The sequence below is a fragment of the Astyanax mexicanus genome, chromosome 1 (assembly GCF_023375975.1).
Source record: "Astyanax mexicanus isolate ESR-SI-001 chromosome 1, AstMex3_surface, whole genome shotgun sequence".
NCBI lineage: Eukaryota > Metazoa > Chordata > Actinopteri > Characiformes > Acestrorhamphidae > Astyanax > Astyanax mexicanus.
In genome coordinates, this window is record NC_064408.1 from 122,621,868 (window position 1) to 122,638,536 (window position 16,669).

At 38.4% G+C, this 16,669-nt stretch overlaps 1 protein-coding gene across 2 annotated transcripts in view; it reads right to left on the reverse strand.

Annotated features, from left to right (window-relative positions):
• Positions 1-920: 920 nt before the first annotated feature.
• The window catches only part of spire1b (spire-type actin nucleation factor 1b), a 48,728-nt gene continuing 32,979 nt past the window's right edge, over positions 921-16,669 (reverse strand). For both annotated transcript variants that reach the window (XM_049468174.1, XM_049468181.1), the window contains 8 exons: positions 15,669-15,817; positions 13,697-13,790; positions 11,760-11,902; positions 8,325-8,462; positions 6,926-6,996; positions 6,788-6,815; positions 4,957-5,093; positions 921-2,534 (listed from right to left, as the gene is read on the reverse strand). In XM_049468174.1, the coding sequence (XP_049324131.1) occupies positions 2,270-2,534; positions 4,957-5,093; positions 6,788-6,815; positions 6,926-6,996; positions 8,325-8,462; positions 11,760-11,902; positions 13,697-13,790; positions 15,669-15,817 (1,025 nt within the window). In that variant the 3' untranslated portion in view covers positions 921-2,269. The remainder of the gene's footprint in view (positions 2,535-4,956; positions 5,094-6,787; positions 6,816-6,925; positions 6,997-8,324; positions 8,463-11,759; positions 11,903-13,696; positions 13,791-15,668; positions 15,818-16,669) is intronic.

Below are 16,669 nucleotides of genomic sequence, written 5' to 3' on the forward strand. Positions count from 1 at the left end.
CTGATGTTTCCGCAAATGATACACACTGTCATAAAAAAGGAGCAAAAACTAAGTACAGTTTCTAAAATTGCTGAATTAATTAAATAAAAATGATTAAATTAAATCTGATTTCTCCACATCCTGACTGATATATTTTTTATGTAAACTGACAGACAGTACTGTTTATTACTTACATTTCATACAAAACTTCAACATCTCAGAACCACCAATTTCCCTGATACTAAACATTGAAATTAAGAATTTAAGAATGCACTTGTGCATTTTATACAAGAGTATGCTTGTCTTGTTTTTTGTGCTTATTACTATTTTCATGTAAATATTTTAACTGTTGGATTAATATCAGGTTACAGTTTCAGCAAAATGTAAAGTTTGCAGTGGGCACTCCTTAAAAAAATCATAAGTTAAAAAAAAACTAATTTGCAGCACTGTTTTGAAATGTTGTACAGCAGAAATCAGTCAGAATTGTTTCTTTTAAGATTTTTTAAACAGAACTGATGAGAGTTGAAACCCATCAGCTTTATTTATTTTTTTGGATATTCTTATTGTCATACAAAAACCTTGCATCCTCAAATGAACAAATTTACAGCAGTAAGAAGAAACCTTCTTTTTAATAATCAATGGAAATCTATGTAAAAATATATATTTTTTTCCAATCAGTTTTGGAGCATTTCTATTGTTCCATTCATCAATAGATGTAAAAACGATGTAAAACAATGTACAAAAAATGGCAAAAGTAGGGGTGCAAGGTTTTCGCATATCAGCAATGATATTTAGATCAATTTATCAACTAAGTAAATGACTGTGCTGCTTTTTACTACCTTCATGTGCTTCTTCAGACTTATTATAAATGTGTTAATATTAAAATCATTTGTAAAATGATTGTATATATTTTAAATATGAGTTTCTGAGTTTCTGTGAAATCGCTGTATAACTGTTACAATGTTTTATTCATTTAGTAACAACTGTGGCTGATTTTTATTTTCTAAAAAACAAACAAAAAAAAAACATACTTTCAGTAAGTTTACCAAATAGTTTGGAGACATTTGCTAATGTTTGTTTAAATTTGATATTTAAGGCTATACAGATAGGGGGTGCTTCTACAGATAGTACAGTATTTTGCAGATTTTTTCTTCTGTATTTATATTTGCAGGAGGAAAGGAAATCCGTACCAACTGTTAAGCATGGTGGTGGGAGCATCATGCCATGGCTGCTTTGCTGCCAGTGGAACTGGCACATTTGTGTTCATGCTAAAGATTAAACATCTCTAGTTTAACGTATCTTCTGAGGTGAGTGGGTTACGCTACATTTACACTGCTCCGATGCGTCAACGCATATGAACGAATGCACTGCCTGCCTTCAACTGGTCGCATGTGGGCGTTACAAAGGCGTTCCCTGCGTCGTCCAATTAAATATTTTTATAATAAATGGGAAACAGTTTTATACAAGCTTTATTTTCTATGAACTAATGAATATAAATGCATATTTATAAATATAAATGTTCGATAATCTGAGCTTGAGACCCTGCAACCTTATATGGGGACACTGCTCATAGCGTCTAGTGTGTACATGACAATTACACATGGGAATCCCAGTCAGAAGTTTCTACAGCCAGTCCAGAAAGAAACATGGGCCAGCTAAAAAAATCTTATGCAAAATTATGTTTGCAACTAGTTTATTTACTTACTATAGAAAGCTAGAATTGGACTAATTGGGTCTGTCTGATTCTAAATAAATGTTAAAATAAACTATTCTCTCTGTATAAGGACAATGTTTTTTGCAAAAATGACTTTTTCCTCCACGCTGTATTACGCTGATCAGAGTCCCTGTAAATCAGCAGGGATTGATCATAAAGGACAGGAAAGCCTAAAACCGCAGTGATTAGCTTTTCTTCATGCTTTTTTGGAAGTTGGACAGATTAATTTGCATGAATTTCACCTCGGCTCAACGTTTTATTGCATGGCATCTTCCGGACTCGACATGCCGAAGCCATGAATGCTTCCTATTAAAAATTAATAGGATACAACGCTATACGTCGACGTGACAGAGCTGTGTAAATGCAGTGTGAGACGTCAGTCCTCTCGGATTGTATATAAAGCACTTAAACATAAAAATAACTTCAGAAAATGAACATCATTCTTCTGATTTAAGCATCCAATGAGAGCATGAAGACCGAGACAGACCCGGAGATCATACAGGCTCCTCTCCACAGAGTTCCTCATCAGTCTAGTCCAGGAACGGAGACTCAGTCCCGGTTCTGAGAGCCGGTGTCTCAGACCTCGTTGATAGTCCTCTCTGAAGGCCGGTACTCTCCTCCTTTAGCCGAGGAGAGGACGAACGACTGCGTCTTACGCTTCAGCCGCGCTCGCTTGGTGGCCAGAGACAGGCTGTGCTTACTGGAGGAAATGATGTCAGAAATGAACTTCTTACAGTCTACACACACCTCCATACTGCTCCAATCCTCCGTCAGCTCCTTGGGAAGCTCCGCCTCCTCCCGCGAGGAGGACGAGGACGCCTGGCGTGACGTCTTCGACAGTCTAGAAAAGAAGGTGGAGAAGGGACACGTTCAGTTTATTACATACAGTATATGTAGGGACGCATAGCAAAGATAAAGGTGATGGACTGGCCAATAGTGTGTCCAGACATAAACACAATTAAGCACCTGTGGGGCATCCTTAAAAAAATATATTATCATGGAGGAGTGGAAGAGGATTCCATTGGCAACCTGTGAAGCTCTAGTGAACTCCATATAAAGAGACATATAAAGAGAAAGAGAGAAGTACAGAGAAAGAGAGCAAGATGTAAAATGAATAAGAGTAGAGCTGGGCGATATGGGAAAAATCATACATCATGATATGGAATTTTTAATATCACGATAACGATATATATATCATGATATACCACATTTGAGTATGTTTTCAGTTATTTTTCGAAAAATATGACAAAATAATATCATTGCTTACTTACTTATCATATTTATTTATAAATAAATTAACAAACACGAAAATTAGGGTATTCAATCTGTAATTTCAGTTCGTTTTAGTTTTTTCTTTTAATTACCGTTTTTATTAGTCTCAGTTTTCGTTATTTCGTTCGTTTTCATTAATAATAATACTTGCTTACTTGGCAACTTGGTGATTATCATACCATAGCTTTATATAAAATAAAAATCGGGCAAAGAAATAAAAGTCAAAGTATCCTGCTATTTAAAAGAATGGAAAATTAATAACAATAATAATATAGTTCTGCCCGAACCCGAGCCCTGACTGACCCGATGCCCGAATATGAACTTCTGATTTCTTACTGCTTTCCTGGCGCGCTGTCGGGTTCGGCTGCAGAAAATGGTCTGTGACGTGACGTAGAACTAAGTACAATGTAACAAATCACACTGTGATTTTTGTGCTGATCCAAAAGTTACAGCTCATCCGCGCATTTAAAGCTCCGCAGGTGGATTAATGTCAGCATATAAATCAGGTGCGTTTTCCTACAGGACAAACCATTCAAACATGTTGATGAGCTCTCTGCACCTGATTAAAAAAATCTCACATTGTCTGTCTGGCTTAAAATAGTTAGATACAGCTATTAAATGAATAAATCAACATTCATTGAAAAGACCAGGGAGTTGTTCTGTATGCTAAATAACAAAGAAGGCAGCAACTAAGCTAATGAGCTAATTACATTTAATAAAAACAGAACAATAGATATGTAAAAGAAGAATAACCAACTAAACTAAGCTCAAAATGCTAAAAGAAATATAATTAACGAAGTAGAAATGATAGGGACGATAGAAGGTAGATAGCACGATAAACACTTGCGGCCCGTTTCCTGTTTTGGAGCGGCCCGTGAGGTATTTTAGAAATAGAATGAAAGTTGGCCCGCTGTTAAGCAGGTTTTTATAATCTGCGCATTTCTAGCGCAGAAAAACGGGGCAAAATAGTCTAAAAGTGGAGAGAGTGCACATTTCTAGCGCAGAAAAACAGGCCAGAGTCTAAAAGAGGAGAGAGTGTGCATTTCTAGCGCAGAAAAACGGGCCAAAGAGTCTAAAAGTGGCCGTAATAAAGGAGTTTAATATTAAGAGACATCATGAAATTAAACATCAATTTGAAAAATCTTAGTTTACACAACACTGTGGAAGATAAAGATAGTAAGTTAAGTAAAATGGTGTGTAAATGAAATAATCAGGAAAAAAGTATTATTTAAAGTGGTATATTTCATTATTTGTTTTATTACAGAGTCTGTGGCCCGTGACTTCAAATATATTTCTCCTTCTGGCCCCCAACAAAAAAAGTTTGGACACCCCTGACTTAGTGTTATATCGCACAGCACTAAATAAGAGAGTGAAAAGTGGAGAGAGCAAAAAATACAGAGAAAGAAAGAGAGATGTAGAGAGAAAGAGAAGTAGAGAAAGAGAGCAAGAAGTAGAGAGAAGTAAAATGAAGTACAGAGAAAGGAGAGCGAGAAATACAGAGATGTTTTAGTATCTACATGTATCCTAGAGGTGTGATTATCAAGAAAAATTAATCCGGCTGATGCTGTTTCTCCATGTTTTTTTTTAAAATAATAATTAATAATCCATGTAATGAACTATAATCAATATTTTTATGCTTCCTTTAACTCATAAACACTCTAGTCTAACCATTTTAAAAATATATCTTAGGTGTGAATATATTTAAAGTCTATACATTCAAAAATAAGTTAAAATAAAAACAGGCTTTTGGTAAAATTTTGACTAAAACACGGCTAGTTCCAGGCAAATATAACAACAATTCTGCTTCCTTTTACATTTTAAATGATTATATTTTTGAGCAGCCGTATGTCTTCTGGAGTAAAAGAGATCAGGGCATGTGTCTGTCTGATATAATTACTGTGTTATAAGACCTGAAAGAGGAACATTTTGACAAAAATGGAGAAAAAACACACCAAGTGTTCTAAGTGTTAAAGGTTAAGAGAGGATGTTACTTGGACATGGTGCGCTGCAGGCTGGGCCGGTGGTGGCTCGTGCTGGGTTTCTCCGGTTTGTCTCGGGTCAGTGTGGAGGTGGACGGACCGAGAGAGTAGATGGGCAGGGCGCCGTACGGTTTAGAGGGCAGCCGTATCTAAGAGAGAATACAGAACGAGAAAAAGCTTAGATTATCTGTTACCTTTACCAGGTATATAGTATATAGTATATACCTGGTATCATAGCAACCAAATGTTATAGAGTGCTTGTTTCGGAACATCAAACCAATGTAAATATAAGTCAAGACAACACAGGTAAACACAAAATGGTATTTTTAAATGAAGGTGTTTATTATTAAGTGGGAAAAAATTCAAACCTACATGGCCCTGTGTGAAAAAGTGATCGCCCCCTTGTTAAAACTGTGGTTTCTGACACCTGAGTACACCTGAGTCTCTAGCCACACCCAGGCCTGATTATTATTATTGTTATGATCTTAATCAAGACATCACTTAAATAGAACCTGCCTGACAAAGTGAAAGATCTCCACCAAAAGATCCTTAAAAGCTACACATCATCCCGAGATCCAAAGAAATTTAGGTACAATTGAGAAAGAAGGTAGTTGAGATCTATCAGTCTGGAAAGGGTTATAAAGCCATTTCCAAAGCTTTGGGAATCCAGCGAACCACAGTGAGAGCCATTGTCCACAAATGGTGAAGACATGGAACAGTGGTGAACCTTCCCAGGAGTGGCCGGCTGTCAGTCCACAGATTGTTTTCCCAATAGTCTTGGGGATCATCGAGACGTGTTCTGGAAAAGTTGAGACGAGCTTTAATGTTCTTTTTGCTCAACAATGGTTTTCGTCTAGGAACTCTGCCATATCGGCCATTTTTGCCCAGTCTCTTTCTGATGGTGGAAGCATGATCACTGACTTAAACAGGCAAGTGAGGCCTGCAGGTTCTTTAAATGTTGTTGTGGGTCTTTTGTGACCTCTTGGATGAGTCGTTGCTGCCCTCTTGTGGTAATTTTGGGAGTGTTTCTTTCACGCCAGATGTACTGAGGGACACGCACCTTCCAAAGAGTTCAACTTTTGTCTCATCAGTCCAGAAAAAGAACATTATACCAACAGTAAAACATGGTGGTGGTAGTGTTATGATGGTCTGGGGCTGTTTTGCTGCATCAGGGCCTGGAAGACTTGCTGTGATAAATGGAACTATGAACTCTGCTGTTTACCAAAAGATCCTGAAGGAGAATGATGTCCGACCATCTGTTCGTGACCTCAAGCTGAAACAGATCTTGGGTTCTGCAGCAGGACAATGACCCAAAACACACCAGCAAGTCCACTGTCTCTGAATGGCTGAAGAAAAACAAAATGAAGACTTTGGAGTGGCCTAGTCAAAGTCCTGACCTGAATCTGATTGAGATGCTGTAGCATGACCTTAAAAAGGCCGTTCATGCTCAAAAAACCTGCAATATGGCTGAATTACAACAATTCTGCAAAGATGAGGGGAGCCAAAATTCCTCCACAATGCTCTAAAAGACTCATACGCTTGGTTCCAGCTATTAGGTTTAGGGGGTAATCACTTTTTCACACAGGGACATGTAGGTTAGAATTTTTTCCCACTTAATAATAAACACCTTCATTTAAAAAATAGCATTTTGTGTTTACCTGTGTTGTCTTTGACTAATATTTAAATTGGTTTGATGTTCCAAAACATTTAAGTGTGAAAAATATGCAAGAAATCAGGAAATCAGGAAGGGGGCAAACACTTTTTCACATCACTGTACTATAACTACATGTACTACTAAATGTACTTCAGATTTTATAAAGAGAAGACTGTGATAATCACTGACCTTCTTACAGCACTGTGAACACACAGTCCTGCAGAGAGGAAGAACAGAAATGCACTGTAAAAACTGTACATAACTGATGTGTATTAATTGTTTATGATTATAATTATCATTTAATCTCAATGGATAAATCATTTGTACCTTTTGCAGAACTGGCAGGTGTAGGACCAGGTGAAGAAGGAGAACTTCTTGGTTCGACAGCAGAAGCAGAGCTGTTTAGAAAAAAAACACAGAACACTCGAGAGCTAAGACTCGTAAACTAACTACATTTGTATATTTTAATACATGTGCAAATTTTTTGCACTATATGGCGCACTGGATTATAAGGCGCATTATGCCACACTAGTAAGGAACAGGGATGTCACCATGTTTTAATTCTAATTCAGCAGATCTTACCACTGGGTAACGAGACCTGTAAAGCTACGCTAAGTTAATCTAAGTAAACAAAACTGTAATTCTTAAAAAAGTAAACATTTTCTTTTAAAGTTAATCGAGTGCTGGATGTTAATATACACAGATTTCTCTCCTGAAAACTGTTTATTTGGGTGAGTAAAGAGCTTCTGTTTATTTACAGTAAGCTTAGATTTACAGATTTCCACTAAGGCTGGGTGCAGCAGCATTAGCATTAGCAGCTAACCGCTAGCGGCACGTAAATGCCACCTAAAAGTGCTGACCTAAGGAACCCTGAGTGTTCCGGTAAAGCCAGGCTGATATTAGCTAGCGGTTCATCCCACATAGCTTGTTTTAAAGCCATAACATGGGGTGCTGAAATAAAGAATGGATGATAAATTAGATAAAGGGATTTTTTTTTACTTTATTATAAACATCTCAGCTTGGTTGTAAGGATTTTTGAATTAAAACTTAGATCCTAATTAGCTGAGTTTAAAAGAGCGCTTTTACACCTTTAGTTTTTAGGTTTCTATGGTCCAGATCAGTTGATGAATTTGTTTACTTGGGATTAGCTGCGTTTTTCCTCTGTTTGGTTTGGTTTCACACAGGCATAAACTTAACTAAACGCACCAAAATGTGCACCACTAAACCATGCAAGCACATTGTCTACTCTGATTGGTCAAAGCAAAGAAAGTAAATATAGCGAGGCTGGGTGCAGCAGCATTAGCATTAGCAGCAGTTAGCGCTAGTAAATGCCACCTGACAGCTGTATACTGAGGAATCCTGAGTGTTCCGGTAAAGCCAGGGTGATATTAACTAGCGGTTCATTTCACGTAGTTTGTTTTAGCACTGTAAATGTGCAGGCTACAGTCTCATATACTCACCTCTGAATGGTGAAAGAGCTAGCGCTTAGCACGGTTAGCGGCTAATGCTAATACTGCTCCAGTCTGGGTGCTGGAGAACTAAACTGAAGCTCCTGTATAACTCTGTACTTCAGCAGAGTGACTTTACTGCTCCTTAATACCTGACTGGTAGAATTCATACATAAGGAGCACCGGATTATAAGGAGAACTGATGATTTTTGGGATAATTAATGGATTTTAAGGGCAGTTTATAGTGTGAAAAATACTATTTTGCTTTTCTACTGTACCTTTCCCTTCTTCAGCGCGTTGTAAACATCTCTGCACTGCTGGACCTTCTCTAGCTCAGCTTTAACCAGAACCTGCCGGATGTGCATCACCTCCTCCACCGTCAGAGACAAACACTCCACCGGGAAACAGAACTCCTCCTACACACACACACACACACACACACACACTACTGAGAATACCACAGCAACACAGCTCTCACATCGCAGCAACCTGAGCACAGTGGTTGTTTATACTCAATTTAGTGATGCACTGTAAACCCATACGTTGTTTGAACTCAACTGATTTAAGTCTGTTTTACATTAAATTAGATATTTCGAGAAGGGTATAGCTGCAGCCTGGAGCACCTCCAAAGGGGAGGAACATACCTCCAAACAGGCGGAGCCTACCTCCAAGTAGGATGGTGCTTGATGGGGCTTGGTGTTACGTGATATGGTGTTTTTCACGACGTTTTGTGCTTGTAAATAACCCGAAAGATTAATCAATTAATCTATTTTGTTTATTAAATGTTTATTTATTTTAAAATGCATTTTCTAAGAGTCTAAAAGCATGTTGTGCACATTGAAACTACATTTTATTTATTTAAAACATTTAAACATTTGCCATGCTGTGAATATTTCAAATCATAAAATAGTAAAGATCTAAATAATAAATGCAGTTGTTTATTCATAGCCAATAATATTATAAATACATACACACTACACGTATTTTATTATATTGACATTTAAGAAATATAAATAATCAATAATTGTTGACTAATATATTTTTTGACATCCATGAGCTTTTTAATCACGGAGGACTTTTTTGTGGCATTCGGCTGAGAAATGGAGCTGTGTTGAGTGAGGTCTCCCTGCCTTACGATGTAGACTTTTATATAATATAATATAATATAATATAATGTGATAGTACATTCTATGTAACATTAAATTTGATGTAATAGAATAAAAGTATTAATAATAATCACGGAAGACTTTTATTATGACATTCGCCGGAGCCGTGGTGAGAGAGGTCTCGAGCCGTATACTGTTGGTGGACTTCCCACTTGGATGTAAGCCCCTCCCCTTTGGAGCTGTGGACTTCCCATTTGGAGGTAAGCCCCTCCCCTTTGGAGGTGCTCCAGTCTGCAGCAATACATACTTGGATATTTCTAAACATTCCTCAACTATTTTGAGTTAGTTGAACATTTTTGGGCACATACTCACATACTCTACTATTCAAACTGAGATCTTTGAGTTGAACCAACTTATAAATAATAACTGAGTTTAGTCTGTTAGCATTAACAACTTCTTTTCCATTGGCCTCTGTCACAATCTATTTGCATACTGGGCGTGTCCAACAGATTCTGACTAACACTTACCATCAGTGTGTAGTGATTCCCCCCTGGGCTACCTTCCAAATAAATAAACTTCCCCTTTAGTTGTAATAACTTGATGTTCTAAGTTATGCTAACTCAAGTTTTCATTCTCCATTACTTAACTTTTTAAGGCAACCGGTTTCCTCAAATTATTAAAGTAAATTCAACTTATCCGGGCTTACAGTGTAATAGCACCCCCTTGTGGAGGGACTATACAAGGGCTACAGAGTGCTCTATTTGAATTCTGACTTTAACTTTTGTTTCTAATACTGAACATTTCAGATATTTCAAGTATATTTTCTATGTTGTTTGTTTTATCACATTCAATTTAGTTAAAAATAAGACACTGTTGTTGTTAAAATCCTCTGAAAAACCACATGTATAATCAAGGGTTGCACAATAAGGACAGGATTTTATTTATTTCCTTTACTAAGCTCTGAAAGTGAGAAAATCCTGAGATTCCAGCGCGTATATCTGTGCAGAGCGAAGCTGCTTTAATACTGAATGCTGAAAATTTGCCGCTGGGCTTTTAAACACAGTGTATGTATAAACACATATGATGTGCAGAGCAGAGTCACATAGTCATGAGCAGTGAACGCTGCATATACTGCGCTCTTAGTGTGTAAACAGCATGGAGCAGCAGAGACAGTGTTTGTTCATAGCAGTATATTATCTGGCTAATATATCAGATTAAACTGTGCCTCATCAGTAGTTTAGCTCAAACAAAAAGAAGTATATTTGATGGTTGATAGAGCTTAGATCGGGCCCAAAAAATCTGACCTGACCGAGCCCGAACCCGACCCGAACCATAACCTGCCATTATGAGCCCGAACCCGCCCGAACCATAACCTGCCATTATGAGCCCGAACCCAACCCAACACGAACCATAACCTGCCATTATGAGCCCGAGCCCGACCCGAACCATAACCTGCCATTATGAGCCCGAGCCCGACCCGGACCATAAACTGGCTGTTTTCGGGCTGTTTGAATGAGGGAAATATGATCAGAATTATGTTAATCAACACTGTAACATAGAAGCGTAGAACTATTATTTAATTTAAATGATTTTAAGAACAGCTAAACACAGTGCTGCAAGTCAAACGCGGAGGAGTTCACGTGCGCCCAGAGCTACGTGATGATAACAGTTTTCATTTTTATCATAGTTAAATTTTATTTTGTTTTTATTTTTTCTCCTACAGTTCAGTAAGTTTTAATTAGTTTTTAGAGTGGGCTTGCTAGTTTTTATTATTCACACATCTCATCAGAGAGATCAATCTAAGAAACGAGAGAGAGAAAGAGAGAGAGAGAGAGAGATTTGTGTGTTCTGGTGTATGAGCTACTCACAGGTAAAGGTTCTCACACACTGTATCTCCTGTTTCTCTTTTATCTCCTCGCGCTCATATTTTAATCTCATACATAATTCTGCAGTTTCTCAGTGTTTTCTGTCGTATTTTGTGGTTAGTGCGAGCGCTTTAAACAAGAACTAACGCCACGGACCCCGAGGTGCTGCCGCGCACTGCCGCTGCTGTGCCGAATCCGACTCCCTGCTGAATCCGACTCCGCTTCCAAACAGAACGGCACAACACTGCCCGCTGTTCAACTCCGCTGTACAACAGCGCTATAAATTAAACACGAAAATGAGGGTATTGTATCAATAATTTCAGTTCGTTTTAGTTAGTTTTATAAACACACAATACAGTTCCAGTTAGTTACGTTTTTTCCTTTTAATTACCATTTTTATTAGACTCAGAACACTTTCAGTTTCACTTTCAGTTTTCGCTATTTTAATAGAATTAGAAAACAGATGCCTACATCTCGGACTATTTTCTGAAGCCGACCCGACCTGACCTGAGGAATGTGGTGGGAAATCTCGGCCCGATTTCGGGTCGGTCCTCGGGTCAGGTCGGGTTCGGGCAGAGAATCTAAGCTATAATGGTTGAGTACCTTGCTTAAATATAAAATATTCCTGGGTGCTACATAAGCATCACCTCAACTTTACCTGTATTAATAATAACAGTAATAATAGTAATAATAATAGCAGTAAAGATGTTAAAACTGTGGTGGTAGTGTTGTTATGACTCACTAGTGATTTGGAGCTGTGCCTGGACGGAGGGATGAACTGGCGGACGTTGGTGGGCGTCTCCTTCTCTATGGAGTGTCTCCTCTGGGCCGGCTGCTTCCTCTCAGGCTGCGGCGTGGAGGAGATGGGCAGGAACATGGGCGGGGCTACGAGAGGGGGAGGAGTCAGACAGGAAACAGTGTGTGAACAGTATGAGGATGAGGGTTGGGAATCACTGTACTCTGTACCAAGGTTATTGTCATTAACAAAAACGAACGAAATAACAAAAACTGAAAGTAAAAAAACACTTTCAGTAACTAAAACTAATAGAAACGGTAATAAAAAAAAAAAAAAAAACGGCAACTAACTGAAACTGTATTGAGTGTTTATAATACTAACTAAAACTAACTGAAATTAAAGGTAGAATACGCTTCATTTTCATGCGTGTTAATTTCTTTATTTATGTATAAGCGCTGGTTACGGGGGTGAGTAAAACAAAAGTAACGCGATAGTTTCTTTTACTGGTAATGTCAAGGATGACCCGGGCAGGGGGACGAGGAGACGGACGCAAGTGCAGGTAAGGGCGAAATAAATAATTTATTAAATAAATAACAATGGTAAACAAAAGAAACAAGTAAACAAGAAATAAAGAAATAAACAAGAAACGGAGGTGAGATAAAACTAACAAACAAACAGGGAGGCTAATAAACGAGAAACTAAACAGAGCTAAGAACATAAACATAAAGGAACATAAAGGAATAAGGAATAAACAAGCAACTAGAAACTAAAAACTAACAAGAACAAATGAGGACCAGAATAAATACTAAGCTAACCAGGGCAGGGATAAATATAAACAAGGAAATAAACAAGAAGCTAAACTAGACAAGGAAAAAAATAAACTAAGCAGGGCAAGGGAGAAAACAATGGATATAAACGGAGAACTACAAATAAACAGAGAAAAACACGGAATAAGGAGCAAAGGAAACAAACTAGGAATAAACACGGAACTAGGGCTAGAGCAACACAGAACCGCAGAGACAGACAACGGGGAAGGTGCAAAGACCAACGAAGGACAAGAGACAAAGGAAGGCTTTATAACACACAAGGGAAGTGGAAACACCTGGGGCTAGGGGGCGGAGCTACAAATTGAGACAGGTGGAAAAGTACTGGGACACAGGTCACGATGAAATAACACACAGGCACGAGGACAGACAGGAACAGGGCGAGGACGTGACAGGTAACTAGTTACTTTTATAGTGGAGTAACTCAGTTAGTAACTCAGTTACATTTTTGGAGAAGTAACTAGTAACTATAACTAATTACTTTTTCATAGTGACGCCCAAACACTGCTTACTTTTAAATTGATCATTTTGGTGAAAATGAGTGAAACCTGTAGAGTTTATTGGGTTTCTGAATTTGTTTTTGTTTCTCAGATTGAGCTCTCTGATGTGATTTGTGTTTCAGGTTCATCTGTGTTCTATCGTGTATTTTAAACAGCAGTATTACATATATTTTGCACTTAAGGCTTAACTTGTGGACTGTTGGTTGTTTTACAGTCACTGAATATTTTTTTTAAATGGTTTCTTTTGTTGAGTTTTTTCACATAACACCTTTTTCAATCCTGCACCTTACAAATAACCCCAAAAAAAAAAAAAAAACTAAGCAAAACTTCCTGGAGGAAGCAGGTGAGGTGTCACGTGATCAGGTGAGTGCGTGATGTCAGCGGGTGGTGCATTCTGGGTAGTGTAGTTGTTGACCTGAGAACCTCCATTAGAGCTTGGTGTGGAAGGGACAGAGGAGTTAACAGCACCAGACGTGACAAAAATAATAAAAACTAGCCACCCAACTCTAAAAACAAATTAAAACTAACTTAATTAGAGGAGAAAAAGTGAAAACAAAATAAACTGTATAACCATGCAGTGTACTCATTGAGTTACACTGTGTAAAAAGAGGACACTCACTCTTCTTGCCCAGCACGGACTCCGGAGACGTGTCCTCCACCATGGGCGTGGAGATGCTGGAGCTGCTGACCGAGCGCTGGCCGATCGTCTCATCCTGGAGCATCACAGAGACACAGAGATTAGATCACTACGTTAGAAGAGTAATACACTCTTTCATTTTCAACCCACATAAACTCTGTGGTAAAAACTGCATCCTTCCACCTGCGCAATATATCAAAGAAATGGTTGACAGAAGGTTCAAGTGATATTTATGACAAAATAATTACACTTGCACATTGTCAGATTTTCTAAAATATGCAAAGCCATTTTTATCTTATCAGGAAGACCCAAATCTGAAATTGATCAAATTTATTAACAAATGGATAAATGATGAACCAAACAAAATTGGAAAAAAAAGTGGTTTACATTAACTAGGGTGACCAAACGTCCGTATTTCCCGGGACATGTCCGTATTTCATGTCCTGTCCCGGGCGTCCCGGGTTTTTTTCAAAAAGTGAGGAAATATCCTGGTTTTAAAAATACCTTCATTGGACAATTAAATTTACAGGCACTAGGGCACTGCGCACGGCGCTGCGTGTGACAAAATCCCTGAGTCGCGTCAGTGAGAGCAGCCCTGTTCTTAATCAGAATGTAGACAGTGTGACTACCGACAAATCTAGCAAGTTTTTTTGATGTTATTGGAGACTTTTATTGACTCTGAGATGAACGCACGCTCTCTTCAGCCGCGCTGCAGCGGCTGCTGCCATAAGCCCCACCCACAACACTCACAGTGCAGTCTCTCAGTCAGAGCTTACACACCCCTCCACCAACACCGTGCCCACAGCCACCGCTGACTGACCCCAACCCATATTTACAGATCAGGATGTAAATATAACTGTCTTCAGTGTGACACGAAAAAAATATTGAATTTAACTCACACAGTCTCAGTCAGTCACTCACCTCATTCACCACACAGCCTGTCACTCACCTCCTCCACAGTGTCTGCCTCTTTATAAAAAGCTAAATACCTATTGAACCATTGAACAATTTGTCTATGATAGCTTTAAAAATAAAGAAAACTTAAAAAAATAATAAAATAAAACAAACAAAAACCCCTAAAAAAAAACGTAAATGAACACTTCTGGCTAATTGCTGCTCTTATAATAACATTTAAGAACACGGCAAAAAAACTCATTTATGTAATTCACGTAAAAATAAAGTTATTGAAAAAAAGTGACGACCTATTTAAAAAGCAACAGATGTTGTTCATTTGTATCATTTCTAACATATTTAACATATGTTTTTTACACACTTTTTTTCACTCCCACAACCTTAATCCTTTACAGCTTCAAAAACATGTATAAATTAGGTGTTGACATCATTTAGTGTTGGGCGAAGGAGTGAAATGGGATTGGGCCAGAGTATTGCAGAATCACAGTATTATTAATACTATATACCATATTTTTCAAACACCGAATTATAAGGTGCACTCTCAATGAACATCTGTTTTCTTATAAGGCGGGGTAATTCTTAAAAAATATATATATTTTAAAGTCAAACGAGTGCTGGATGTTAATCTACACAGATTTCTCTCCTGCAAACTGTTTATTTGGGAGAGTAAAGCACTTCCGTTTATTTACAGTAGGCTTTGGTTTAAGGCTAAGGCTAGGTGCAGCAGCATTAGCAGCTAACCGCTAGCAATAGCCGCGGTTAGAGCTAATAAATGCAAAGGCAAATGCAACTGCGTTACACTAAGGAACCCTGAGTGTTCTGGTAAGCTAGAGCGCTATTAGTTAGCGGTTTGTCCCACATAGTTTGTTTTAACACTGTAAAACACAGCCGCTAAGCTAATTAGCTAAGGCTAATGCTGCACCAGCAGTGCTAGCTGGGGTTAGCAGCAGACTACATGCCGATAATACTCACTCTGAACGGGGAAAGGAAATGCAATACCACACTTTAGCGCCCCCTAGCTGTTAGTACGTGTGACACTCACGTCTGAGTCGGAGGTCTCCAGTTCGGACAGGGTAGGCGCCTGGAGTCTCTTCCTCTGGAAGCCGCTGGCGCCGCCCTGCTGGACGGAGGATCCGTTGGCTAACGACAGCGTGCTGGACGCTTTCCTCGCGGCGTCGGGGGAGGACACGTCTGCACAGAACGACACACACACGCTCACCCACTGAACAACATACTGACCAACAGATACACCATATGGACATATAGAGTGTGTGTATGTGTTTGTGTGCAAGTGTGTGAGGGACAGCACAGTGAGTCCACAAGCACATATATATATAAGCCAGCTGGTGTTACATATACACACATACACAACTGAAAAAACACACTAAGTATGAGCTCAGATAATCATTTTGGTAGATTTTTTAATTACACTAAATTAAAGATTTTTATTATTTTTTTATTCGATTTTTACCAGATGTCTACTTATGATATTTGTGTGGGTAATAAATAAAAAGCGATTGAAAATGCTAATGTACAGAATAAATAACCTTTTATGTGCATAATATACATTTGTATACATAAAGGGCAATTTTTGCTGTATATGAGCATTTCTAATCTCTTTTTATTCTATTTTATTCTTTATACTGGTATTATAATGTCTTTCAAGCTTGTTTTAACTTTGTTCTGTATTATGTCTAAATCTTAAATCTCCCTGTAAATCTCTGTAAATCTATCTTGCCTCCATACATCCAAATATATATATATATATATATATATATATATAAATGGTATTCGCTCTTTGGCTGTTCTGTACGGCAGCATTAGCATTAGCCGCTAACGCGCTAAGCACTATCTTACTAGCTCACTGCTCAGAGGTAAGTATTATTGGTCTGTAGCCTGCTGCTAACCCCGGCTAGCACTGCTGGAGCATCATTAGCCGATTACCAAACTAAGTGTTAGCTCTTTTGCCGTTCAAAGGTGAGTATATCAGCACTGCTGGAGCAGAATTAGCATTACCCACTATCCACCACACTAAGCGCTAGC